We start from the raw sequence: 27,081 nt of genomic DNA, 5'->3' as shown, positions 1-27,081 counted from the left end.
CTTTTTGTATCGCAGACGACGACGGCGGCGGCGGGGGTCTAATGGAGTGAATCCTCTGGAGAGAGACGGAGGATTATCAGAGAGCAGGACGCCACAGAGGAAGATGAGGAGGAAGGTGCACAGGAAAAAAGAAAGAGGAGATGATGGAGAACCTTTCTGCCTTGCTCACCGTTCAGGCACATATATTTCATGGATTATGGAATTAAGGGGGAAATGTATCGATTGAAAACCAAGTTGGCAGTTAGTGAGAGTCATGTCAATATTAGCGCTGGAGTAGTCCGTTAATACGAGATGAACCGTCATATATACCTATGATTATGTATCTGCAGCGACGTTGGTGCAGATAGTGGTTGGTATTGCCGTAGAGGTCGTGTCCAGGCACACACTGATTGATAGAGTTGAACTCTATATGCAGGGATGAGGAGTCACACTGGGGCCCAAAGGTGCTGGGGGGGGGGGGGGGTCCATACAAGTCAAGTCTTTGCTCTGGGGCCACTTCAGATATGAATCTCTCCCCCCTCTCCCTCTCCCCAAGGCTTTCTGTTTGGTCCACGGTTCAAGTCTCCACTCTCCTCTCCCCGTCTTCAGTTCTGACGCCTCCTCCTCTTCCTCAGACTTCAGGGGGAGGCGTGTCAAGCTGGGGGCCGCCGTCCACCCTCACCACTGTGGAGAGAAAGTGAGAGGACATATGTCAGGCTCTGGAAGAGTACACGGGGGGATGTGTGGGGATATTTAAATCAGCGGTGGTTCATTTTCATAATGAACCCATAGAAAGAGTAGAACGGACATTCAGCTGTTAGCCGTGGTCATTTGACTGATTCAAAAGAAAATGGCGATTGTTGTGATACCAGAAAGTGCGCATTAGGCTCCCCATGCGGTCACAGTTCTTAGGAATGCACTTAAAAATGGCCGCCGCGTCGACCATCCAGCCATGTAGAATTGTTCTACTCGCGTTATATTTCTATGGACCTCTTTCTTACTCACACAATTATGCATATTCTCAATTCTTCAGTTTCCCACTGAGCAGCTCCATTATAGTAAATGAGAAGACCTTTGATTAAGGGCACCTTGAATAGCTCCTGAATGTTTTTAATTTGAATCCCTGCCCACAAAGATTATAACCTCCTATCCACCAAAACACCGTCGTTCTGCATGGAGAAACTCTGAACCCCGTTATAGTCACACTTTTCCCTGCAGGGGGCCCTGTGGTGTCACTCACTCATCTGAACCTGCTAAACCGGAGTCATTAGCCGGATGAGGGTGGGAGACAAATGCTCTCATTTCCCACAAACCTCTTAACCTGCTGTCAATTGAGGGAAGCCATGGAAACGCCTCGGGAATGCAGAGGCGTTCCTGAGAGGACCCCCGAGTCCGGTGGGTGTTCTCTCATCTTCATCAATGCCACGTTGTGCCAGCGAAGTGTAGTACAAGAGGGTTTATTTTAACTCTTTAAGAGAGGGGGGGTTCTTTTGTCGACTCATAACGTCATACCCCCCTCCCCCCCTCCTCCTCCTCCTCCTCCCCCCGCTGTTTTCTTTCCTTTTCCCATCCTCAAAACCCATCTTTTTTTCCCACACATTGTCGTGGTATAAAATACACTTGGATTACTCCACGCTGCCTCTTTGCCCGCTGTTTATATATCCGAATAGATCCTGCCCAGTGACGGCCACAGTCCATAGCACTCCTCTCGCTTGCTTCCTGTTTAAACAGACGCTCTACAGGCATCAGCAGTGACAGAGAGCAGAAGGACACTGATGCCGGCCAGTGCACAGCCATCTGTAACGCACACACAATCTCAGGCGTTCGCACAGTGGCCTGCACCTGCTCTTCTGCCTCAGTGCTGCAGTGCACCTCATATTGGAGGCAGTGCTGATAAAAGTGTCCACGTGGCTGCCCCGATGCCTTCAGTCCGACCTCATTCCAAGAATCAATACAAGCTGTCTTTCACCGAACCAGCTCAATCTGTTCTGAAAAGTGAACTCCCAGCAAAGCTTTGTTACCGACTTCTTCTTCTCTTCCTTTCTTCTTTTTTTTTTTTTGCAATCAGGCAATCCTGATTGGACCCTAAGCCCCGATAAAAGCTTTCAAATTTGCTGATTGGGATTGAATTTGAGATGATTTCTTGGTAATCACAAGAACTGCCGGGGAAAACTTAACAGACATTGGGATTGTTTTACTAATTTGAAAAATATATTGCTTGTTTTGTTACCTTACTTATCGCTCGTTGGGGACAGCGCTTCATTGCACAACTTATTTTATTTCATTTCCATTCAAACCCCAAATTCCATGTCCAGATTTCAAATCAATGGCCCTCTGGGCACAGACGCGTAAAGGTCTACAGCCCCTTTCACTCGCTGGCAATTTGCCTAACTTTTTGGGACATATTAAGGAAGATAATGTAGTGGGATCCCAAATGAACACAGTATTTTCTGTTAGTTTTGTTTATTTAAATATATAAATGTATGTATTTTCTTCATTTATTTTCCTGTTCTGCTGTTTAAATATAATAAATTGCTTTACTCATATGCCGTACCTTTACTGTTACCTAAAGTATGCACTATTTAGCGGTTTTATGCGTGAGAAAAATGATCGATTTTCAGCCAGTTATAAAGCTAAGACATACATTTCTACCCCTTCTTTGTCAAAATTCAAGATTTCTCCAATAACCCTGCTTCAGTCGGTTGTTTGACTGACATTGCCTCGACTCCATTTTGTGTAGACTGCGGGGGTCAAACTCAGGACAGGGATGCACGGCTGGGTGATGTGATTGAGGGCTTGGAGTCTAAATAGAGTTTAATTTTTAAACACATTCAATATGCACGATCCAGGGGGGGGGGAGCAGGCGGGGAGGGGTGCTGCACAGACAGACGGTTCTTTTTTAATGGAGATGAGCAGACCGAAATGAGGCCGAGCACCCTTCACGCCGGAGCGCCCACCAGTGAGTCATGCAGGGAATACCCTCTCTGGATGTTGTCAGTCAAAACGCGGGACAGCGGCGTTGCTCTGTTTCTCTTTGTAAAGGCTCATTTGACTTGTTTTGACTGGACGTGTTACCATTATTTTAGTCAGCAGTAAAAATATGGTTCATTGGAAACGGGAAACCCCCCCCCCCCAGCGATTATCGTGGATCTATTGTGCATATTTTCACCCTCTCACGTATTTTATCAGAACCAGTTGGTTGTGGAAGAACCAGCGGACCCCAGCGTGAGAGCTTTTGCTGCCTTTTTTTTTAGAGGCTTCCGCACCCGCAGACGGTGCTAATGCCAATTAGCACGTGCTAAACGCTGGCGTTGGATCAGCTTTTGAAAGGAAGCGAGACCAGGCCTGGATCCAGTCTCGTAACACCTGCTAATGAGCCGATCAGTTGGAGAGGCGACGGGGTTAAAGGGGCAGTCATCTTCTTACTGAAACAACGCCGATTTGTTCCTCCAAAAGAAATTCCTTCTTTTCTTAGACGTGCAGCAGGGCTCTCATTTGTTTGAATGGAAGAATGAAGAGAGGGACTCAAACAAAACACAAAAACTAAATAAGCTTTTCCCAAGCCTCATTAGAATGTAATGGGTATCCCTGAAAAGACACAGTCATGTGGATTGTTAGAGGGAGGATTTATCAGCTGTTTGGCTTGTTAGCACATTATTATCCCTGTATAACTATATTTAGGCTTTAGTGTAATTCACAGTGAGACCGGGAAGGAAACATAAGAGATCCTGAGAGAGAAAGTCTGGGAGAGAAGCATGAATGACTGAATGAATAACAAGATCATGACCGAACTTGAGACTTCTTCTTCAGGTAAAAAGCCTCTCAGGTTTATGTGTATAGATCGAGTGAGTGCGCTGGTTTCATCTCTTTAATGTGAGTGCTATTTGAGTATTGAAGGAAGGTAGACTGCTCTGGGGTCACATCTCACTCCTGCCACACTCGCTTTTATTCTCCAAGCTGTTAAAGGTTATCCTCTTTTTGTATCGGTGCAGACTCCACATGATACACCCAGCTTCTGTTTGTGTGTGTGCTGGTACTCAGTGTGAGTGATACTAATAGGTCTGAAATATATATATATATATATATATATATATCGTCTGCAACAAATGCACTATTTCCTCCGGTTTGAGTAACGTTTTATAAAAACTACAGTGCTAATCAGTTCAGAAACTACCTAGTCTTTTTTTATTTTTAAATGAAAGTATATATTTGCGACCCATGTTCTGAAAGACCTTCAGTATTAACTCTTTTTGTGGGACTTGTTAACAATCCGCTTTCTTTTTTTAATCTCACAAGAGATTGGATTATTTTTGCAAAACACATACTGACTCTAAAAAGCAATGAATCAGTTTTGTCTCTCTTAATGCGCTCAAAGAAGTAAACTGAGATTATAGTAAATTGCTTTAAAATAGATCAGTAAAGTGCATAATGCTGTTTTTACCCCGACAAGCCAGACGCTATTTACGGAGTTAATCTTGCATAACCTTTTAGATTTTGTCTGGCTTGCAAGACTACGTCGCAAAGTTGGTCCCACAGACGTACACCCAAAATACCTCATGAGTCAAAGAGAGACAAATATAGATAAAGAGGGGTAGTAAGAGTGGTAAAGGCACATATAGATCAAACATGTGTTGCATGCTTTTTAAGTCCTGTACACTGATATAGAAACTCTGTCAAACATCTGTCAGCACTGAATTCTTCAGCCTCATATTGATGGTATACCTCAACATGTGTTATTAGGAGGCATACAGCCAGACTAATGTTCAGTATCCGCCTCACGTTCATGTTACTACCTGTTCCCTAAATCATAATCTCCACATACCTTCAGTTTAATCCATCGTGCATGTAAGATTTGGCCGCTCTCGGCTGCTAGGTGTGAATCCTGCTCCGATGTGATATATTCTGTGTTTGATCTCCGTCCCCAGAAATGTGTTGCCCTGAGGAAAAGGCTCGCACACTGCTGGAGAACCAAGTAGAATCTCAGCAGTGTATCCTGATGTAATCAATAATGACAGCTAGTATATCATGGTGTGAAGGAGGAATGTACTCGGACCTGGATGAGTGTCTTTTGTTAAGTTTCTGTGGTGAATCTGATCAAAATGATAACATCTGCTCTGTCAGAAGTTCTATGTTTAACAGATATTAGATGAAAATATGTTCACACGTCTTGGTGTTTCGTTAATTGACCCTTGGACTGGGTGATTTGACTGAAATCTATATCACAATATTAATAATGGCCACTTTATTAGGTACACCTGTACAATCTAATGTAATCCAATACAACCGCCCCGCCGTAACATCTATCTTTAAGAAGCTCATGATGTTCACTTTTTGGTAACTTTTAGGGAAATGTGTGAATTAATTGATATGTTTACTACTGAGGCTGTAGTTATATATTCACAATATAGCATATGCAAGACTTACATACAAAATACGAATGTTTAAGTGGAATACAACGATTACGTGTTTTTCCTTATCCATTGAGCCAAGTTTGTAACACAGATCAAATTAACTGGATTTGATTGCATCGTAATATGTTAATCATTACATCAGACAAAACCTCTCAAACATCTAACATACAAACCTAAAAAAACAAGTATTGTTTTGCAAATGATTGCACAACCACTAAACCTGATTCACTACAATAATATTGGATCGTCCCCCAGCCGTGAATGCTCGTGAAAATAGTGAGTTTCCCGCTTACCAATCTGTTCCTGTGTGCGTGAGCGTGAAGGCTGAGCCTGGACTTCAGCCTGGGCCTGCTGCTGCTGCTGCTGCTGCTCCTGCAGACTCTGACTGTCCACCGAGATGCCGCTGTCGCTGTGCAGCTTCTCTCCCTCCGGCGTCACCATCTGGTTGTTTGTAGCCGCGCGGTTGTTAGCGGCCTGCTTGTTCTGCTTGCAGCTATTCCACCTGTGGAAAAAAAGTGTCATGTCAGAGGAAGATGTCTATCTGCTCAATATGATGCAGTCGTTTCGATCCTATCTGTAATTCAATATTTGGATTTCACAGCAGTTATGAGCGATGAAGCAAGAACTGATAAGGGAAAACAGCTTTTTAAAATGATTGCTGTCAGATATTCGGAGCTAACGTAGAGGAAAATAAAATCTCTTTATAAATCAACAATCGCCCGCTATAAAGGAGGAACATGCTTTATATACCTTCATCTGTCATCAAGAACCCACCGTTTCAAAACTATCTGTACATTTCAATAATATATCGTCATTTGTCTGCAAATAGAAAACTACAATAAGACAGTTCAGAAACAGCTTAACAATTCTTTACTGATGCTTCTCTTTAAAAGGATGAATGACTCTCATACCAATGGTTAAAATATTCATGAGGTATTGAGTGATACTGTGCAGTTAACACCGCCAAGGGTTTACTTATAAAATATTGTGTGTTAGAGAAATTCACATAAATTGCAGTCTGTTTTCTGCATGACGACAGTTACAGGAGGATTATGAGCCAGATGTGTGCGTGACTGTGCTGATAAAACCCTGGTCGGCACTTTGCGAACAGTCAGTGCCACTAATGAGCTTGTTGACTTGTTTCAGACGCTTTTCAGCCCCGACTTATATCTGTCTGAGTGCCTGCATGCATGTGTGGTTGCATGTACTCATTAATTGTGTGTGTGTGTGTGTGTGTGTGTGTGTGTGTGTGTGTGTGTGTGTGTGTGTGTGTGTGACCTCTGTAATGCATTAAGTGTTGTGACCTTCTTTCTTTTTTTGTGTCAAAAAAGTCATTGTGGTACATTTGAGTGATTCTCTAGAAGTGGGTCAAAAGCTCTTTGACCATCACAGGCCTGAATATTTCAACAGGCACCTTACTAAAAAAATTTCGCCAAGGGCAACATCTGTCACTGTCCAACACCACCCACCAAACCACTGTCTCCACCCTCTTTGTCCTAGATTTTATTGTGGATGAGGTGCAAAAACCCAATTGTGTTGATGTCTTTAACCACAAAGCAGCACAGAGCAGCTTCTCGTCTCGTTATTTTCGACCAACTGACCTCTTAAAAACGATGTAGGCCACGAGGCCCACCACCACGGCGGCCAGGATGGAGCAGTAGATGGGGATGAGGTTTTCGTTGAGCCCGTGGCCGAGGAAGCGCGGAGAGCCAGCGCTGGACGTGGTCGTCTCTCCTGGCAACGGGCTGTCTGAAGCATCGGGGAGGAAGTAATTGGTGAAGGAGGGCGGAGACGGGCCCATATCGGAGGTGGGAGTAAAATATGTTGGGAGGAGAGGATCTGTGTGGGAGAAAAGGGAGCATCTGTGAGAAATCACACACGCCTAGATGCGACTGAGAAAGAAACCATGAATGTCGGTACAACATTTTAATCCACCCGGTAATTGTTGAGATATATGCGTCCGGTCCGAAGTGATGGACCAACATTGCTTGTTGGGGTGTATTCATCAAGTCCCCAACCAGATGTCTTCTACACTGCACACATGCGGCAGCTGTTTCTGATAAGACAGATGGGTTCTGGCTGAGTTTCTGTGTGCAGAAAGAGAAGGAATGTTCCTCGACGAGGGGAGGGGGGGGCGAATATCCGTCACCCACCAGCCCACCCCATAACAGGCCCTGCACGCCAGGTCTCTTCTCGCCACATCCCCATCTTTGGGGATCTCTGCACATTGCATGACATCAAGGCCATATGGATCAATGTAGAACAAAGTCCGGGGCTTTAGAGAGGTCATCACTTTGAGTGTAGCCTTTGCTGAGGCCAGAGAGGCAGGAAGGCTCCGTGCTACTGGATGTGTCTGGTTTCTATCATAGCAGAGCCTGGAGAGAACAGTCATTTTCATAAACTGTCCTATTTCCTCTTTCTTTGTGAGCTCCATTAATGAGTCAGTGTAATTTCCTATGTTGCAGCAGCCCCGTGCCCACTCTGATGGGCATGACTTGTCCTTGAAAACACAGTTTATCCATCAAATCTCTCCTACAAGACCTGTCATATTGTACTTGTTTTGAAGAGTGCTTTAACTAAAACTGCAGTGATTCTGTCAGATGGTAGAAAGGCTCAAAGAGCAGTCTGCAGATTAGTCCCTCCCTCAGGGTATAGTGCAGCAGGCCGAGGAGAGGGCCTGTCCAGCCAAAACTCCTCTGAGCTCAGCAGCCTGGTGGGGATGGAGAATGTGCAGCCTGGTTCAGATCTGAGCCTGTAATTCTCAGCAGAACCTCAGGCTGCTCCTCATTAGCTTCGTACTGGCGCTCACAGGATTAACCCTGCGGAGACCCCCGAGGCTTCCTTCAAGGCCGAAGACCGGGACGCTCTATATATATATATATGTTCAGGGTCGTCCTTCTTTACAATTGTTCTGCTTTCAGGGGTTTAACTCTGTCAGTGTGATGGATAAACCCAATACGGTTATTACAGACAGGGAATCAGACCGCATTCTATTCTTCGTTACCGATAAATGACATTTACTCATTCATTACTTGTATATTTGAAAGCATGGCTGAAATTTTAGAAACTGAGAAATGGTTCAAAGGGTCGGTTCTCACAAATATATTTTCTCCTTTATCTCCAATGGCATCTACTGTAGGCTAGCGCTGCAGTAATCCACCTCCTAAATTTCTGCCTCTACCTCAATTCTGTGGAGGTGAATGGATTTTTTTTTTGTGCTGCTTACAGGATTGAAGAATTCAACAGCAGTGCATCTTTCCAAAAAACAATGTCCTGGACCTCACTGTCAAGATGTTTCCATTGGAATGTTTCTGTATGGGAACTGTTGACAGCGGCACATGGTTTTATTGCCAAGACAAGATGTTGAATTTTTAAAATGTCATTCTTATTGCTTGACGGCATAAATCTCTGAGATGGATTTCTATAAACCTGGCTTAATCAAAATGATTTTAAAAGTTATTATTACCGTTACAATTAACAGCTGTTACTTAATTTTTGTACATAATGGAATGCACCTGCTCTTTTTTTTCCAGCACCACTGAAAGTGCAGACTATCTACTAGAACACACAGAATTGGTGTCCCACCATCATGTAAATGTTTACAAATTTAGGGTGCTCTTTTTTAAATCAAAAATGTTGTGCAGGAAAAATGGATGAAGTGACCAGTGATGTGGTCAGATGACAGGAAGAATTGGACCTTCACGGACAAAGGCCGTCTACACATATATTCTCTTTTCACTGACATGGCAGATAGTCAGGTTTCTACACATTGATTTGTTGCATAATTTACACACGGTTACTCGCTTTAATACTCCGATGGGACCTTGATGGGCAACTTATGTGGACATATTTAAAAAAAACCTTCTGCTGGGCGCTAAGCATCCACGTTGGTCTCTGCGTCTGCGCGGTGATGACGGGGCATTCCGGCCTCCCGGAGGGGGGATCGGTTTACTGAAATGCTAGAAAGCATCTTTCGCGGACAGAAAAATACAGCACATGTGCGTGCCATACTTAGAAACAGAAATAATGCAGAGGTCTATTTAAAGCGGGTGCTATTGATTCGGATCGGTCTAAAAGGAGGGCGCGCTCGGAGGAGTGGAACATTGGTGTCTGTATTACACGCGTTTCTTGACCTTTCCTGGGATGTAGTCAGGTTTCCTCAGCTCCGCTATACATCATCCAGCTAATGCACGGCGGGCTAATGGTATTAGCAATGCAGCACGAGCTTACAAATTGAATAAATTGTGAATGGGGAGGTGTGAAAGAGAGCGAAAGTGTGCAGACGGTCTGGCCTGACATATAGTTTGTCAAAGAAGCCTTTCCTTTACCACACACTGAGATATCATTCATCCTGTGCTGCCGCTAGTGCCCGTCTTTGGTGCAATGACTGTTTTCTTCATGCAGATGTATTTATGCATCAGTCGCACCTCAGGACTCGCCGTAAATGATCTTTCTCACTCTGAGCCAAGATGACAGCTCTCCTGGGAGTCTGCTTCACATAACACTGACTCAACACTGAGCTACAGCTTAAGTACAGTGTACTACGTCTTTATCGTAACTCCCCCTCTTTCCTCTCCAGTTCTCTGGGCTGAGGTAGGAAACACGACTGGCTGTAGACCAAAGGATAAACCTGGGCCTCCAGAGGCTGCATACCTCAGCTGGAACAGAATGGGAGCTTAAAGGCAGCGGTGGAGCTTTAACAATTTCATTTTGGCTTCAGTGGGTTTAAAACACTCATGAAACAAAATAAAACTAGCCCGGGGTTTTATGAGCGCGGGGCTGTGTGCGCGCAGGGAGATGTGTTTATTAGCGGGGTGTGGACGAGAGGGGGAAGAAAGAAAAAAAAGATTTAATTTTTATGAGCCATTGAGGCCTTTATGGTGAAGTTAACCCCGGGGTCCTGTGCAGAGGTTGGTGTCTCAGCTTCTGCCAGTTCAGGGTGGAGATGAGCAGCTATCGGGCGTAGCACATGCACAATGACCTCTTTATCAGCCGCCAAACACTCCGTCTCTCTCAGCTCAGCCTCGGTCTCAATCTTCCCCTGTGTTAGTCGCCCGGACGCGCGCACATCCATCACACACCCACACGACAAATTATTCAAGTGAGCGCTCTGTCTTCTATTAGGGAGGGTTAATAGGGAGAGCGGAGCGGAGGGCAGACAGAGAGGCAGAGTGTTAGGAGAGAGTGAGGAGGGGGGTGCAGATGAACAGAGGAGCTGCTGTAAAGTGCTCTGATTAGCAGGAGTAATTATACTGCAGCGGTGAAGGCGCTGAATGCACACTTCCACCACTTCGCTAGCCCGGCCACTCGAGGGCCACTGTGGGAAGAGAGAGAGAGAGAGAGAGAGAGAGAGAGAGAGAGAGAGAGAGAGAGAGAGAGCAATGAAGGGAAGAGGGGTGAGTGTGATGAGCGGGGTAATGAAGAGAATAAAAAGTCTTCCTTTATCTGTTTTCTTCTCTTTTTCTCGAGGACAAACACTCGAACAGACCCTCAATACTTAAATGCAAATCTTCTCAACTGAACACCTTTTAAGAAAAAACTCTGGCGAGGCCAAACGGACGGAGACTTTCGATAAAAGACGCAGGAGGTGTTTTCAATTTCAGATCAAAGAGATTCACACATGTGCGGTGTCCGGAGTTTAATGAAAGATGTACATGTTGAAGCGCACTTGGCAGAGGGAAGAGCGTGTGTGCGCGCCAAGTTATCCCGCTATCAGCTGTATTGATTTTGGATGCTCATGAAAATGTGACTCAGAAGCTGGAGAGGACCGTGCTTGTGGGTGTGTGTGTGTGTGTGTGTGTGTGTGTCTGTGTGTGTGTGTGTGTCCTGCAGTCGATGGTGTGTGCTCATAGAGGTCATGCAGCGAAACCTGAGCGCGAGCAGAAGAAATCCCAGGACTCGAATCGACCCCTCAACATAGAATACCAGCACAGCACATATGCTGCAGCTCTCACTGTCTGTTTTCATCTCCATTTCTTTCTCTCGCCCTCTCTCTGTCTGTGATTGTATCAAGTAATTGACACTTGGTGACAGCTTGATATGAACTGGGGATTTAGGGATTTGAAAATACCCCAATCACATCTTTTTACTGAATGCGGAAGAAAGAGAGCGGGAGAGACAGCAGCAAAGCATTTAGATGGAATGAAGCCTTTTTTTTCACATTGTGCACAAATTTAAGAATTTATGCAAATAAGTTACAAAAAATCAATTTCTCTGAATTTTTGTATCAAATTCCAATCATCTTTTTTACTTGTAAATCAAAATATGACCTGTTCGAACATAAGCTAGTACTGACCATTCCAACCAATAATATCAAGATGTCCATCAATCAATCTGCAACTTTTGGCAAGAAGGGAGGTGTGAGTGCTGAATTAGCAGATTCATAGTGATATTGCATGAAACAACCCAAGGCACGAAACGTTCCCCTTCGTTGACGGACTTCTTAGCATTATACCCCACTTCTTAGCAGTCCAACCAAATGCAAAGGATTTGATTTGAATCCCTCTGACAAAAAAAAAAAAAACATGACACAAACAGGATGAGAAACCCAGCGAGCAGCTTCCTGTTTGCTGTAGAAAACATATCTGCATGCATCATAGACCACCATGGAAGGCCTGGAAACATCATCACCACCACCTGCGACTACAGCCATTACCCACAGGCCCACTGGTGCAACATGACAGGGCTCTCCTTTCAAACGGCCCACAAGGTCACTTATCGTGCCATCTCCAGTTCGAAACTGTCACTGCCGCTACATTGCTATCGCTTAGGACGAGGCGGGTCAAAGGTGAGACCGGCTGCATGGGTGGGCGCTAAATGGGCAGCAAAAGGCTTTATTAAAGGCCTACTGTACGTCAGATATGTCTCGAATACAGTCGATGTTCTGCATGTTTAAAGGAGCCTAGGGGGCAGTTTTTCTTTTTATGGCTGGGAGTCCTGTCCCGTTACAGCTTCGTGGGTCTTTCAGAGTGGACATAACTTCCTCCATCCGTGCCGAGGAACATTCACTGGACTTCACTAGACTACATTACTGTGCAAGAAGCAGGAAAAATTCATTCATTCCTGGCATCTCACCATGTGAAATTTGGTTCACACACTTGCTTCCAGCACTTCTACAGAGCTTCCAACTTCAAATTTCTTGCATGATTCAGAAAGTTTGAATACTGCAGGGGTGATTCATTTTGTTTCCTTGCTTCTATTATTAAAAACAAAAAACCAACAAGACGGAACTTTGCTTGAGCTGGCACAGATGTGTGAACATTTCCAGGTGCAAAGGACATTTGCATCAAAGGACATTTGCGTATTTTGCATCATCTTTCCACTCGATCATTTAAAGTTGTAAACAAGACTAAGAGCCCACAGCCATTGAATATGTGCTCAAATACTTCGGTCTGGACCGAACAGGCAGAGGGAGGCTTCACATTGCCATCATTCATCATGACAAACTGCACCAAACATCTTTCCGTTTTTGCTGGAACAATATCTACTTTGTTTTACATTACATTACATTACAGTCATTTAGCAGACGCTTTCATCCAAAGCGACTTACAGTTCAGCATCTATCTATACACCTGGAGTCAAGTGTCTTGCTCAAGGACACATTGACATGCGACTAGTGGAGCCGGAGCCGGGGATTCGAACCACCGATCCTCTGATTGCAGGACGGCCCTGCTATCCACTGAGCCAAGGTCATCCCCCAACTTGACCTGATTTACGATTTAAGATGCAGGGCTAAGCCAAGCAGACGCCACAGGTGCTCTTGCTTGTGTTCAAATTAACTGATGATGATTCATTGATGATAAAAGTCTGAATGTTCCGCCTTTGAGGATGTTTGGTACACGTGGAAGGAAAGGTGTGAAGTCATCTTCTATGTGATTAGCCCTTCTTCCACCTCATCTACCGCTCCCGCTCTTATCTTTCCCTCGTCCGTTACTCCGCTGCCTGTCAGTGCTATTACACTCTATTAAAACAGGAATTTACACCCTCCATGCGCTGCTAACACATCCTCTGTACTACAACAGGGTGTTGACAGATTTTTGAGGTTCATTAACTTTGAGGATCCAAATACCTGCCAGCGTCTATGCTGTTAAAATCCCAGCCGAGTCGGCCTAGGAAAGATAAATATTGCAGCTCAAGTATAAATCCCAACATTCATACGAGAATATTAAGATTTTCATTTAATGATTATAATGCACACAGCAGATCGATAAATGCCCTACATTAGTGCTCCTGCTATTAAACGCGTTCGTCAAAGCATTTAATCACACCGCAACGTAAGAGCCTCTGTGGCTCACATGGAAGGAAAAGTGCTTTTCACCGGAACAGACAATGACCACAAACTTCCACTGAAGTCGGGGCTGTTGTTGAGAAAAGGTTGTTTCTGTTTCGAGTGCTTAAGATGTCTATTTTCACTTGACACTCCTCCCTTATCTGATATTGCTTTAAAAATCGATAGCAGGTTTTTATCAGGGAAATCGAGAGCAATGCCACGGAAGACATTTTTACCTCCCAGATTTGAGCCTCGTGGCCCCCTGATGAGGTCAATTTCATGCCCCGTCCGGCATGAGGGAATTTACAGCTTCCATGGTTGTAAGCTGCCCCGACTCGAGACGAGCAGCTCGACTCTGCTTGCATGTTTCCTTCTGCTTTGTGGGAGAGCAGATTATTCATTGTCTCTGTGTTGACACTCCAGTAGTCTTTGACCTTTTAATGCTGGAGCTTTGAACTTGAAAACATGACCGGCACCGACCTCTGACCTAGCCCGTTCCCACAGACACATACGGGAGTCACTGGAGGCTGGTTCCAATGTGAGTGAGACATATATGATGGCTCCTAAACAGCGTTGAAATTCCTGACAGCCAGTGCGCTTGGGCTCGTGGGAACGCTGTCGTTTGAACCCCGATACGGACCAAACAGCCACAACAAGACGGCTTGAAAAGCATCTACTTTATTTATGGAGTCGCTTATTAAAATATAATTAAATTGCAGTGACCACATTTAACTAGCAACTGTCCCTCCACATTATATCGGAGTACAAACAGCTTGGTTTTTGTCCTCTCTGGCTGTCAGTCATTGTTTATGACAGGGCAGGTCCAGTTGCAGTCTTAACTAATAATAACTAATAAATACATATTTCAGTCAGGAACACTCTCGTTATAGATTTTTACCATTTATTGCAACAAATGGAATACAGTTAAACTTGGCGATAATGGCTCCGCTCTTTGAATGCTCCCCGGATTAGCCAGCAGCTACTGAGCTAAGACCGGGAGCACGAGCAATAACTCCCCTGGTTTTACAGGACAGAGGTACATTTTTTTTTTAAATACATTTCAAACATTTGCCAGAAGATGAACTAACAAAGAGGTGGAGGCTGGGGTGGAGGAGGCGAAGCTTCACCAGCAGTGAGGTCTGTAGCAGCGTAGATGTAGAATGAATCAGTGAGAAGGAAGCCATATTTAAATAAACCTCCGTGAAGTGAGAGTGGGCTGTGATTGGTGCGTGGCCGATCGGAAGCTATGATTCAATCGGCTGGCTGTCAGCTGGTTACAGCTGGGGCGTATAACTTCCGTGTCCTGCATGAATTTACGCTAGCTTCATTTCTTCACGAGATCTTTGTGATCACCAGAGAAAACCTGTAATTTGTGCAGCATGACTTTGTTTTAATTAGAGCTGCAACTAATGATTATTTTCAAAATGAATCGAAAAGTTGTTTGGTTTCAAATCAAGTTTTGTCCAACCGACAAAAAAAAGTTTAAAACCTAAAAAATGTTCAGAGTTTAGAAGCTGGAAGCAGATGATCATGTTTAGAGACATTTGTGTTTGGAAAAATACTACTTCGATAAATTGACTGTTAGTATAGTAGCCGAGTTTATGTGATGCTGATGACAAACAATGACCGTCACCCAAACTGTCCAATGATTGATGCACACGTCAGTCATATGAATTCTTATTAACCCCTCCTGGTTTGTGTGTAATAAGTCAGACAACAATACCATCCCTTTCTTTTCTGTGGTCTGGAGCGAGTTTGCTGAACTAAAGGTGTGATAGTGTCGTGTGTGTGTGTGTGTGTGTGTGTGTGTGTGTGTGTGTGTGTGTGTGTGTGTGTGTGTGTGGCAGACTTACCGTGACAGACGGAGTCCCTGTTTGGTGTGCACCCAGACAGCAGTGTCTCACTGTCCTCATCACAGATGGTGCAGGGCAGGCAGGGGTCCAGGGAGCTTTCCCGGTCCGAGTAGGTATCGTCTATGCACTCTTCGCACACCGTGTCGTGATCGTGTTCGCAGTGCGAGTACACGCCCTGGCCTGCCGGGCACACCGTACACGGCTCGCACTGGCCCAATATCCCGTCGAAGAAAAAGTTGTAGTTGCAGACGCAGATGGCGTCGTTGGAGTCGGTGCAGGGCGTCTCCATCCGCATCAGGCCGGTGCACTCGGTGCAGGCCCGGCACTGATCTGTGAGACTGTATTCCTCCGAGAAGGTCTCACCTGCGGATGAGAGGACAGGTCGAAGGAGACGAGACGGAAAAGTGAGAGGAAGGGAACGAGAGAAGGGGCAAAGAGTAAAGGAGGTTAGAAGAAGGAGAGAGAGAGAGCAGGAAATATGAGGGGATAAACAGTGAGTCTACATTAATCGTGTTTACTGCACATTCATTAGAAGGGAGGACACATTGATCCACTGGGCTCTTAGTGATTTGTGCTCCGGGACAAGAAAGGTGCTCTTGTCGGGGAGCGAGTCAAAAGCCTGCTGTGCTCATTACGATATTGATCCCAACGTGTTTGTGCTGCGCTGAGTAAACTGCTTTAATCTCAGTCATACACACAGAGTGAAGTGCAGGTGCATCGACATGCTCATGCTGATGATAAAGACTTGTTTAGTATACCCAAGCGATCAAGCAATTACTCTGGTATATGTGTAGGCTTAAGAGAGTGTCAATCAGCCATTCTGCCAAATTGGGGCATTTCTGGGAGGCCTGAAAATGTGTGATTTCTTTGTTTTTGTTGTTGCCTATAGTTCATTCACATTGTTAAACTAATCTAAACGCATAGACATCATTTTGGATAACCATTAAAGAATTTATCACGATCCACTAAATTGGTAAATATAATTGATTCAACATTTTGTGCCATTGAATCTACTGATGTTAGTCCCATTTGTACAAAAGAGAAATATTTGAAAAAAAAAAATAATAATAAGTTTATTTTTCTTGTGTAGAATGTTTATTCATATAATAATTAGGACCAATAACTACCTCAAACATTTCTTGCATCTGATTAGTTGATACTACTGAATTAGCATTGTTATTAGCATTAGCAAGTATCAGAGTTCCAATAGTAGATGAGTGTGTATGGAGACTGTGCAGCCATGCTAGCAGCTCAGTGAGGCCGCATGAATGCTAATGTTAGCATGCAAACATGCTGTCAGTGACATTACTAGCATTCTGATGTTTAGCAGGTGTAATGTTTAACATTTTCACAATCTTAGTTTAGCGTGTTAACATTCTAACATTAGCTAATTAAAAAAAGAATTAAACTTTAACCTGGTCACCAGTGTATTTGACTTTATCATCTGTAGATCATGACTGTTTGTAGATTTGGGACTATGAGTGCTTGCATGGCTAAAAAGTATGTTTTAGTTCTGGTTTGTGTCAAACATTTGTTCAACCCTTCACAGGGTTTGCACTTCTCAGACGGGCAAATGTCGATCTGCAAATTGACTGTGTCCTTTTTCTGTAAGGATGTAAAAAAAGACAGAAAATCATGTCTTTTTTTAATCAATGCATGTGTCCAAAAGACGCCCCTTTTCAAAGAACAACTCCACTGCATTATATTGATTTTCTTCTGAAGGGTTGTGAGAAAAAGAAATAGCAGACCACAGCTGACTTGTGGAGAACAGTGTTGAACAGAATGAGGTAGAAGTCGTGCTGACTAATTGTCTGCTGCTTTTTAATTACTTCAAACACTTCTCCAGGAACGTTTACATCGGGAGGATTCGGGAGAGTTCATCGCCGAGGAAGTGATGACCTCAAATGAGTTTATTCTTACACTGAGAGTTCCTCGGGGCTCAAAGTAATCTATTAATATTACATGTTCATATAGGACTATTTTCCAATATAATTGGATGCTTGCTGAATTATGCATACAGTGGGGTGGGGGGGGGGGGGGGGCAGTGAGTGTGTTTTAGTGGTTGAATGAGATGAGAGTGGAGTAGAGAGGCTGACAGGGAAATAAATCTACGGCTCAGATGCAACGTGTGACGTTCTACTCCCTGCTGCATACAGAAAACAAAGTGGAGTCAAAGTGCAGCGGGACGTTTAGCATCCATCCAAGTTTCACAGTATGAGATGAAGAGACAAGAATGCATGTCGAATCAGATTGACTGCTTGTGTCACTCTCGATTTCACAAAGGGGAGCAGATAGCAGGTTAACACTGGTTTGAAATGTCCTTAGTGGTTAAACGTCCGTTGTCTCAGCGTGACATAAATCATCCGGACTGGGTGTAACCATAATTATCACCACAAGACTGCGTGTGAGACTTTTTTTCCTCTTATCAGCATACACATATGTCTGAGTGTGTGTTCCATGGGAAGTGCTTAGTGGGTGTCGTGTTGAGCTGCAGCATATTGTCAGTGTGAAAAGCCCTGCAGCAATGTCCCAGCACTCGCTTTGCGTTGTAAGCGGCTCTGGCAAGCGAACGCTGGCACAGACGGAAGCTCTAAACACCTTGTAAACAGCGGCGCGGCTTAGAAGCCGGCGGTGAAAGCTGTCACATTCTGCAGGCAGACGGGAGGTAATGATATAGAGACAGGTAGGGAGCAGGACCAATGAGTCAGGGTGGACACTTGATTTGCTCGAAGGAATCTCGTGACTGTTTGACTCGATGGGAAACAGTCTGTGAGGTTGGGCTGGCGAGCGAGAAGCCCAACCAGAGTTTAAAAAAAAACATGATTTAGAGAAGTGTTGATGGATGACTGGAAGGGGACGGGTCAGGGGAAATTGAGCAGTCAGGGAAGTAAGTGAGTTCAGTTTCCTCCTCAGATAGAAACACACACACCATCTGATTTAGTGTTTTATCTCTTCTCTACCTGGCTTCACCCCTTGCGCTTATTACTGTCTGGAGGCAGAAGTGATAGAAGAGAGTGACTCCGACTGAACGATCCAGACACGGACAAATAACGGGCCTGAGAGGTTAACGATTATTTGAATTAGTGAGCTTGAAGCCTTTGTTTTTCTTTGCAGTCAGGCTCAACCGGCAGAGCTCTGCTCATTCATTTAAATTATCCCACAGCGTGCAGGCTTCCTTGGCTAATTTTAACTTGCATGCATGAGCCCCTTCCCAGTCCGTGTGTGTGTGTGTGTGTGTGTGTGTAAACACGTCTAAATGCGACCATATGCACCGAGAGGAGTGTGTGTGGTTTGTGTGTGTGTAATTTAATGTGTCTGCGCTTTCATCCGGGGGCTGTAAGAAGAAAGTAAAAGGCCATTGAGGATCCGGTGGAGAGTGTCTTCTTTAATAAGATATGATCCTTTTTCTAATTGTCCCCAATTGAGCGATGACCAGTTCATCTCAGCAATCGAAGTTTTCATGTTCGGCAGTAAAAAAAAAAAGGGGGGATGTGGGGATGATGCACTTAAAATGTGCCACTTCAGCCCGGGAAGACCCCCCCTCCAAACGCTGATGTGTTTCGGTCCCATTAGTGTCATCAATAATGTAGCTCTGGACGGCCTTGAAACTGCCCGATGAGCTCCCCAATCAGCACTTAAGGTGTAAGCTTTTAGCGACGATGGCCATTTCTGCCACTCCGCAGCGTGTCGGGGTCCACGTTTCAGTGGAGGATCCATTTTCCTCCCGACCCTCCGCTGACTGCGGATAAATCATTTGGAAAGCTGCGTGGCGGCTTTATTTGTCTTTTTGAACGTGAAACATTTCTGTGTGTAATTATCGCCGCGCTTCATTGGTGCACTTAGCTTGCACTCCAGATTTGAAACAGGTGTTTTAGGATATCGCCAAAGCTATTATTAGGAGACCAAAGGAGGGAAGTTTGATTCAACAATTGCATCTTGTGCTGAGCTGTTGTTTTTATGCCACGTTAGGGCGCCAAGTAAGGACGTAGCTTCGTCTGAAACGGCCACAGAGGACCTGCTCGGGGGAAATTTCCATTTTCCTTTCCTTCATCCCTCTTGATCCACCGTTGGAAGCGATTGTTGGCGCTCTTGTTTCAGCCCTCACCAGACGAGGCTGTGATTCTCCTTTCCTTCCTCCTCTAAATCCCCAGTGAGCGCCGGTCCAGTCGGCCAGCAGCTCTCCTTAAACGCTATTTCGCCTCGTGAGGCTCTGCCTTTTGTTCTCTCAGATCTTCAGTCAGTTTGCAGGGGCAACCTTTTCTGAATGGTTCACTAAGTGAGGCAGGTCCGGTAGTCTTGTCTCCCATGACAGCGGCGAAAAGTGGAAGAGACTGATAAATATTTCAGCGCTGCTGACGCTGGCATTCGTCCCAAGCCGGGATCGGGAGGCCATGAAGAGGGGGGGGGGAGGGGGGGGGGGGGGTTGCACTGACAGGAAGTGGGGAATAAAGGGGGGTCGTGGTAAATAAAGGTTCACCCATATTTACCATGAAACAGGAAATGGATGTGTTGCATTCTCCTCTTCAATTATTAAAACCTGCACTTTAGAAAATGTATTCATAGCTTTGGTTTTCCAAATAAGGTCAGTGTTTCAGCCTCTAACTTCTATATAAATCCCACTCAGAGTTATTGTAGTGTGTGTGTGTGTGTGTGTGTGTGTGTGTGTGCTCCTGTGGGCCTCAGGTACGTTAAGATTTTATCTGCTAAAACAAAAAACAATATTGAAACCGAGGAAAATGCATTCGCACCGGAAATTGAGAGCAACCTCTTGGGTATTTGAGCTTAATTGTTGAGTGTTTATCAGCGGTGAATACCACTCCTGTACTGCAGAGCGAGATAATTGTTCTCTGTTAGAGGCACAATAGGCTTTTCAATATGGTTTAATTAGCTGGATCAAACGAGTAAAGATGCATTGATGTAACAGTATGCATGATGAATGAGGCTATCGTGCCCTTTGGTGCTTGGCGCTCTAATACCATTTTATCCGTTAATACAGACGATGAGTCATAGCAACAGTGAGGAGGGGGGGGGGGGGGGGGGGGGGGGGGGGGGTGCTGGGTGAGAATACGAGTACAGGATGGAGAAAAGAGGAGACACGACTGGAGTTGGTGTGATTCGCTGGTGTGGGATGAGGAATAAATGAAAGAAAAAATCCTGAGGGCCAGTCCACATAATATGAAAATGGAGCTGTGGTTTCCCATCCACGCGTTGTCGGCCACTGTTGACGGCAGGAATATGACATGCGAGAAAAATTCCTCATGACGTCAAACCAAAGATAAAGTCCAGACGCTCGAGAAGCTGCAGCGTGTTTCTACACAGATTACAGGCTACTTCACTCAACCAACGAACATGCGATGCTTGGCGATGACTGTTAATCGCCCCGCTCACTCTCCATCTACTGGCGGGACTGGATTTTTAACACCGATGCAAAGCGACGACAAGCCCGCTTTGTTTGTCTCTTTTATTTTTTGCACAAAAACCCACTTTTGCCAATTTCACGGCACTACCTTTTCTACATTGACACAGTTTGACAGAGTTGTTTTTTTGTGAAATTGACTCTGTCCTTTTCCTCTCTTTTTTTTCACCCCGTGGCCCTGTCGCGCTCTAGATGTAGAGAATTGGCTTTCTGCCCCTGAACCCATTGCTGCAGCTCTCGAGTTCCTCGAGGCGAAGAGTAGAAACTTCAAAGAGGTGAAATCAGACCAGACATTGAGATTCTTAATAACATAACACAACACAGAGATTAGCATCTGTTGTGCAAAAAAAAGTTCCAAGGATAATCAGAGTCTCACTTTCCCCTGGACAAAGAGCGTTCCTGCCGGCCTGAATTCAATCACAAAACGACATCCAGTTGACGTTTTCTACTTCGGTGTTAAAAGACTGTTTACATGCACCATTTGCCAGTGTTTACATGTGGCATGTGTGTGAGTGGATTAATGCAATCAATCGATGCTGGACGGAAAGTGCACTCTAAACGTCTAAACAGGACTAATTTGGGGGTTTCTGCTCAGTGTCGGTCCCTGCAAAGTCTCAAACTGACACGATTCGCGCGAGCTTTCACAAGGGAGGAAGAAGCGCGGCGTTTGTCTCGTTGCGATTCTTCAGCTCCTCCTGAACTATGCAGCGATGTTCGTGACCTAGACGTTTTTGTCTTTGCGCACTGACACGCACCAGCATCTTAAAGGGCAAAAAAAAAGCTGCAGGAATGTGACGCAGAAAGACGCCAGGAATCGAGCATGGACACATTTGTTTGCAGCATCGGCTCTTCTTGTCCTCGTCCTTCTCGGGGATTTTGCGCTGTTGGCGCCTCTCCAGCCTCTGTAGAGCGAGCGCTAATGGTTCACAGCCCGGGCTGAGCTGCGAGCGAACACATTTGGACCCACTTACAAGCATCAAACATATGAATTCCTATCTTATTCCTTTAGGATACTCAATGAGGGCAAGCAGACACTTCATACAAATTGGACAAAAAGGAGTTTGTTTTGGCTTCAGCGTTCTTTTCGTTTGGAGTTCAGGGCCGGAGCTGCCATCAAAGGCTCAGAAAGTGAATGTATTTGTTTAAATGAGAATGACGTAAGTGCAGAAACTTTGCATTAATCGGGTGTGAGCGGGTGTAATGCTGGCGAGGACATGCAGTTTACATGTGTATACACTGTATTTTGATTGTCTCCAGATTGAATGTTATGCTCTTAGGCCTGACACATTTCAGGAAGTGGAGTTTCTGTAAAGTCAAGTTTTTTGCATTCTTAGTGTTAAAGTTGCTTCCCCAATCTATTAAAGGGTCAGTTCGCTCCAATTAGACCAGTTTATAACTTGTAACTTCTGTTAATGTTTTAGAGATAGTCTAGACTGAATTTAGTTGCTATTGTTTTAAAGGAGAATCTGTTTATTGCTAAACTATTTGCCAAACGGGACGTTTTTAGAAAAAAATCTACTTTGGTGTTGCATTGTGAATATGTGAATTAAATAGCATCCTAATTGTAACTAATAACTTCATTAATAGTTAATATGTAACTCACTATGATTTTATTATAGATTACTTATAAAACATTAATAAAAACAACTTTTCTGTTGCTAGTTTGACTCATGTCTGTTATTTTCTTCTATTTGGTAGAAAGTCTGCAGTTATAAATTATAAAAAGATTAACAAAGGGCTAGTTAAAGTTTGTTCCATATTTCAGAATAAATTATTAATAAATGTCAACCATTAAACTATTTGTTACAACTTATAAAGCATGTATGCCTTATCAGAAAGTGGTACCAGTGTGTTTTCATTGATCACAGTGCACAGTCGTCTGAACTTTTTAACTCTATAACTTAATAAAAAGTCTCCACTCACTGTCCAAACACTGGGAGCAGACGGTCTGCGTGGCGTCACATTTCTTCACCACTCCCTCTCCGGGTGGACACTCCTGGCAGCATTCTCCATTGGTGGTGTACTTGCCGGAATCGCAGGGGACCTGCACCGCCCGCTCCGTCTTAGACGCCAGCGCTAACGCCACCTGGCAAACGGGGACAGCATGTACAGTGCATCAAGAGCGGCACTTTCACACACAGTCAAACACACACACACAAGCACAGGGCCGCTGAGACTTAAACATGCACAGCTAAACAAATTGATGAAGATTACTGCCAGGTGTCTAACCTGTTCCTTAAAATCCAAACGCCATCAGTAATTTATCATAAATAATGTTGTCTCAACCTGTATTGGACACACTTTGAACAAGTCTAAACTGCCCTAATAGCTCCCCTGAAGGCACATCAGCTCTAATAGTAAACTTATGACATGCTCAGTCCCAGGCAGTTACCATACAATCCTGTGTGTGCAACATTATACACATGCCCGTCCTAATTACTGTCTAAAGGTGAGAGTAGCTGTGAATGTCCACCCCTGCTTCCGTTCAGCATTGGCACACACACACACACACATATCCTTGTTCTGTTATACTTGTGGGGACTAATGCATTCCCTAACACCTAACTTTAACCATCACGACTGCATGCTTGAATCCCTCTCTTAGCCGAAGTATAACAGTAACTCTAAATGCTAAAGGATTAATCCGCTAGCAGCTCCATAACCAAGTGAGGACCGGACAAAATGTCCTCACTTTCTAAAAATGTCTTTCAGGTCTAAAACTCAAATTGGTCCTCACGACGACAGCAGCACATGTTTTTGTAACTTAGGAGGGGCCTTGAAGCAAACTGGTTGTTTTCACAAATAATAAGATTCTTTAAGCTTTTCAATAGCTCTTTCCACAGCGAGACAAGGTCCCGCCCTTTCCGCCCTTTCACTTGGGACCTTATCTTGGAAATAATATACTGTAGTCATCTGTGAGGAACGAAGAACTTTTTGATCCTGATTGAATTGTGCCATGAATAACACATATGATTTTACTTCATTTAAAAGATTTTTTTGCACATCAAGAAGGCGCATTTTGTCTTAAAACTGTTGCAGAGTAACACGAAAATACATAATAAGAAAGACTACACACCCAACAGTGGCGTAAGCGAGGTATCTCGCTGAAGCTACGTACTCTGATGAAGCGCTGCTCACACCAACAACGGGTCTTGCTCGTTCTTTTGCTTCATGAGAACACATCAGGTAAGATAATGCTTATTTATTTGTTTATGGATATAGCAAAGTTACCTAGCTAGCTAGCTAGCAAGCCAAGCTGACCACCGTGTCGGTGATGCACATTGTGTGAGACGAGAGATATACTTCACTCAGCAAAACAAAATGACAGGAAGACAAATTTATGACGAGCTGCGACTGTCTTGTCTTGCAAAATTAATCTTTTAAATTCACAAACATGAAATGTGTTTCTCATGGCACAATTCAAACAGGATGAAAAACATATTATTCGTATTTTGCCGTTACTACAGTTCCATGGGGGGGGACACCATAATGGGCGGGACTTCGCCTCTCGATTTGCATATCAATCACAGATGTACATTTCTATTTGACACCTTACATGCCTGTACTGTAAATACATTTGCAATTCATTTGCTGTATGTTTCCCTTTTCTCCTAAACCATAAATCCATACATGGGTCAGTTTACATTTCTTTATCGAGTCTAATCTGTTCGCACTTTCTCTCTCTCCCTCCCTCCTCTCTTGTTGCATTTCCTCAGTCCTCTCTGATACAAATGCCGGCCGCAGCTCTACTGGCAAAAGAACTGAGGCTTGTTCCACTGGTGTGTATGCAACAATGTTAAATAAAAGAATTCATATCCAGACGTTTTAGAACAAAGAAAAGCATTGCACTGAAACACGTTCATGTCCTGTGGCTCTTATTATGTAACGAGCAAATGCTCATTTCCACTTAATTCACATTTGCTGAGACATCAGTTCAATCTTTTCTCTCTCTCTCTCTCTGCTGTCCCTGTTTTCATTCAGAAACAGATGTACTGAGCAGCCAGCAGCTCTCTCTCTCACTCTCCCACCTCTTGCGCAACATTTCCTCCCTTTCTGTCATCCCACTGTTTGCTCTCATAGGTGCATTTCTCCTCCTTGCCTTTACAACCTGCAACGCATCTCAGAATCTATTTGAATATATCATCAGGATTAAAGTCACGTTTTTTGTCTGCAAAAATGAACTCTGGCTGCAGTCCAAAACCTCAAGAGGTTCCCTCTTGTATCTGCAGAGGAAGGATTCATGTCCCTAACTCCCTTTCCTGTGACATCTCCCTGGAATATCGCTCAGCGCAAATACAGATTAATGGCAAATCAGCGGTAGATTGGTCCACCAGCAGCAGGAACATGCATCCACACACTCACACACACACTCGCAAACAACAACGTACGGTGTCCCAGCTGTGATGTGCCTTGTACTCTCCCCAATTTCATGGTCAATTTGAGAGTTTCTTTCTAAATTTAATTCGACCAAAGTGCAGCCGACCGTCGCCACCCTTTAAACCAGCTGTCATAACAGAGTGTCCCCTCACATCCAGGGCTGTTCACATGATGACTGAGCTGCACAGCCCAATTAGACCAGCTGCTGTGGACATACCAGAGAGCCGGGAGGATGCGTCCTGTCTGCTCTGTGCTCCGCCGTCTTCCCATAATCAACTTTGTTCACATAATCGGAGGAGCCTCATCTTTCATGTCAAAATCAGCCGAACAAGTAACGGCTCATGTCGGATGTGAATTTAATAAATCAATTTACTCTCCGAGAGCAGCAGCGTCTTTATCTCTTATTTTATTAATATCCCAGATTTATCATAAACAAAATGTGAAGTAAATTACTTCGTCTCATTAATGCTGTTGAAAGACTGGACCCATGGCGCCTGTCAGCAGACTGCTCCTGGATGTCTGGATGCTTTCCAAATGTGAAGCAGAAATCTAGATTTTCCAGAAACGAATCCCAGCGGGGATGTCTAACTTTTCCTCCCTGGATGAAAACCAAGAGGAAGGTGTGCGTGTAGCTGCATGTGTGCAGCTGGAGGGGGAAATAATGTAACCTGGGCATAATATCACAAGGAAATCACTTGTTTATGCAGCACCTGCATGTTTAACAGTAAAGAAAAACGGCACATTGGTCCTTTAATAGGATAGACATCACAGGGTGTAATAAACGCCTTGCAGAGCTCTGAAGTTAAGAACAACTCACTATAAAAAGGTCCGAACAGGATTATTAAAGGAATATTGCAGCTATGTCATAAAAGTCTCTATGGTTATGTCCACGCAAATTAAGCACCACAGTGGAAGGAAATGTTTAAAAAAAAATCATATCACAAAGTGCATAAGGTCAGCAGAAACTCCCCTACAGTCTGTCTACGGAGTTTAACAAAATAAAAAATAAAGTCAGCATTATGCGAATATTTCGGCTCCAGTTACTGCTGACTGGGCTACTTACCAAAGCGCACACGGTCACCAGCGATACGGTAGTAGTCATCCTGCGTCGCCTGCTGGAGTCACACAGAAACGGGTCTTTGAGCAGAGAAGGCAGCGCTATGAGGAGGAGGAGGAGGAGGAGGAGAGCCGCTCAGCAGGAGTACTCATTTTATTTCCAGCGACAGCGGGTTTTTATCAATGAGTCCGCACCATCACGAGTCAGTCCGGGACCCTGTGGACTGGAGTCAGATGCGGCTGTCGGTGCACCCCTCAGCACCACCACACAGAAGAAGAAGAAGAAGAGGAGGAGGAGGTGGAGGTGGAGGAGGAGGAGACCGTCCTGTCCGGAGTGCTGCTACGCTGCAAGTGCAATGCGGAGGAGGAGAGGGGAGAGAAGAGACGTGTACCCTCCAGTTTATTACCCTGATACTCCCGCAGTAAGACTATACAACCTGCTTTTCTCTCGCTCTCTCTCTCTCTCTCTCTCTCTCTCTCTCTCTCTCTCTCTCTCTCTCCCCCCCCCCCCCCCCCCCCCCCTCTCTAATCTCACATGAGGTCCAACTCAAAGCAAAAGTGACATAAAAATGATTTACATTTATTGTAAAGGACCAACATTAGGTCTGACACACTTTGCAGCATTACGAACGGCTCATCTCTGAACTGTTTTTCACTTAATAGTTTACACAAACACAGTTCCACAAAAAATAAATAAATATATATATATATATATATATAT

The 27,081-nt window shown here is 44.4% G+C and overlaps 1 protein-coding gene across 1 annotated transcript; it reads right to left on the bottom strand.

The window, feature by feature from the left end:
* Nucleotides 1-528: 528 nt before the first annotated feature.
* ngfra (nerve growth factor receptor a (TNFR superfamily, member 16)) lies at nucleotides 529-26,406 on the bottom strand (the record flags this gene model as incomplete). Its single annotated transcript, XM_079178149.1, has 6 exons — nucleotides 529-663; nucleotides 5,684-5,892; nucleotides 6,992-7,229; nucleotides 15,513-15,875; nucleotides 22,852-23,014; nucleotides 26,368-26,406. 6 exons carry the CDS (start codon nucleotides 26,404-26,406, stop codon nucleotides 611-613), a joined length of 1,065 nt encoding a protein of 354 aa, XP_079034275.1. The 3' UTR covers nucleotides 529-610.
* Nucleotides 26,407-27,081: the final 675 nt, after the last annotated feature.

This window comes from Pholis gunnellus, assembly GCF_910591455.1.
Source record: "Pholis gunnellus genome assembly, chromosome: 17".
Lineage (NCBI taxonomy): Eukaryota > Metazoa > Chordata > Actinopteri > Perciformes > Pholidae > Pholis > Pholis gunnellus.
This window is presented reverse-complemented; position numbering and strand designations above follow the sequence as displayed.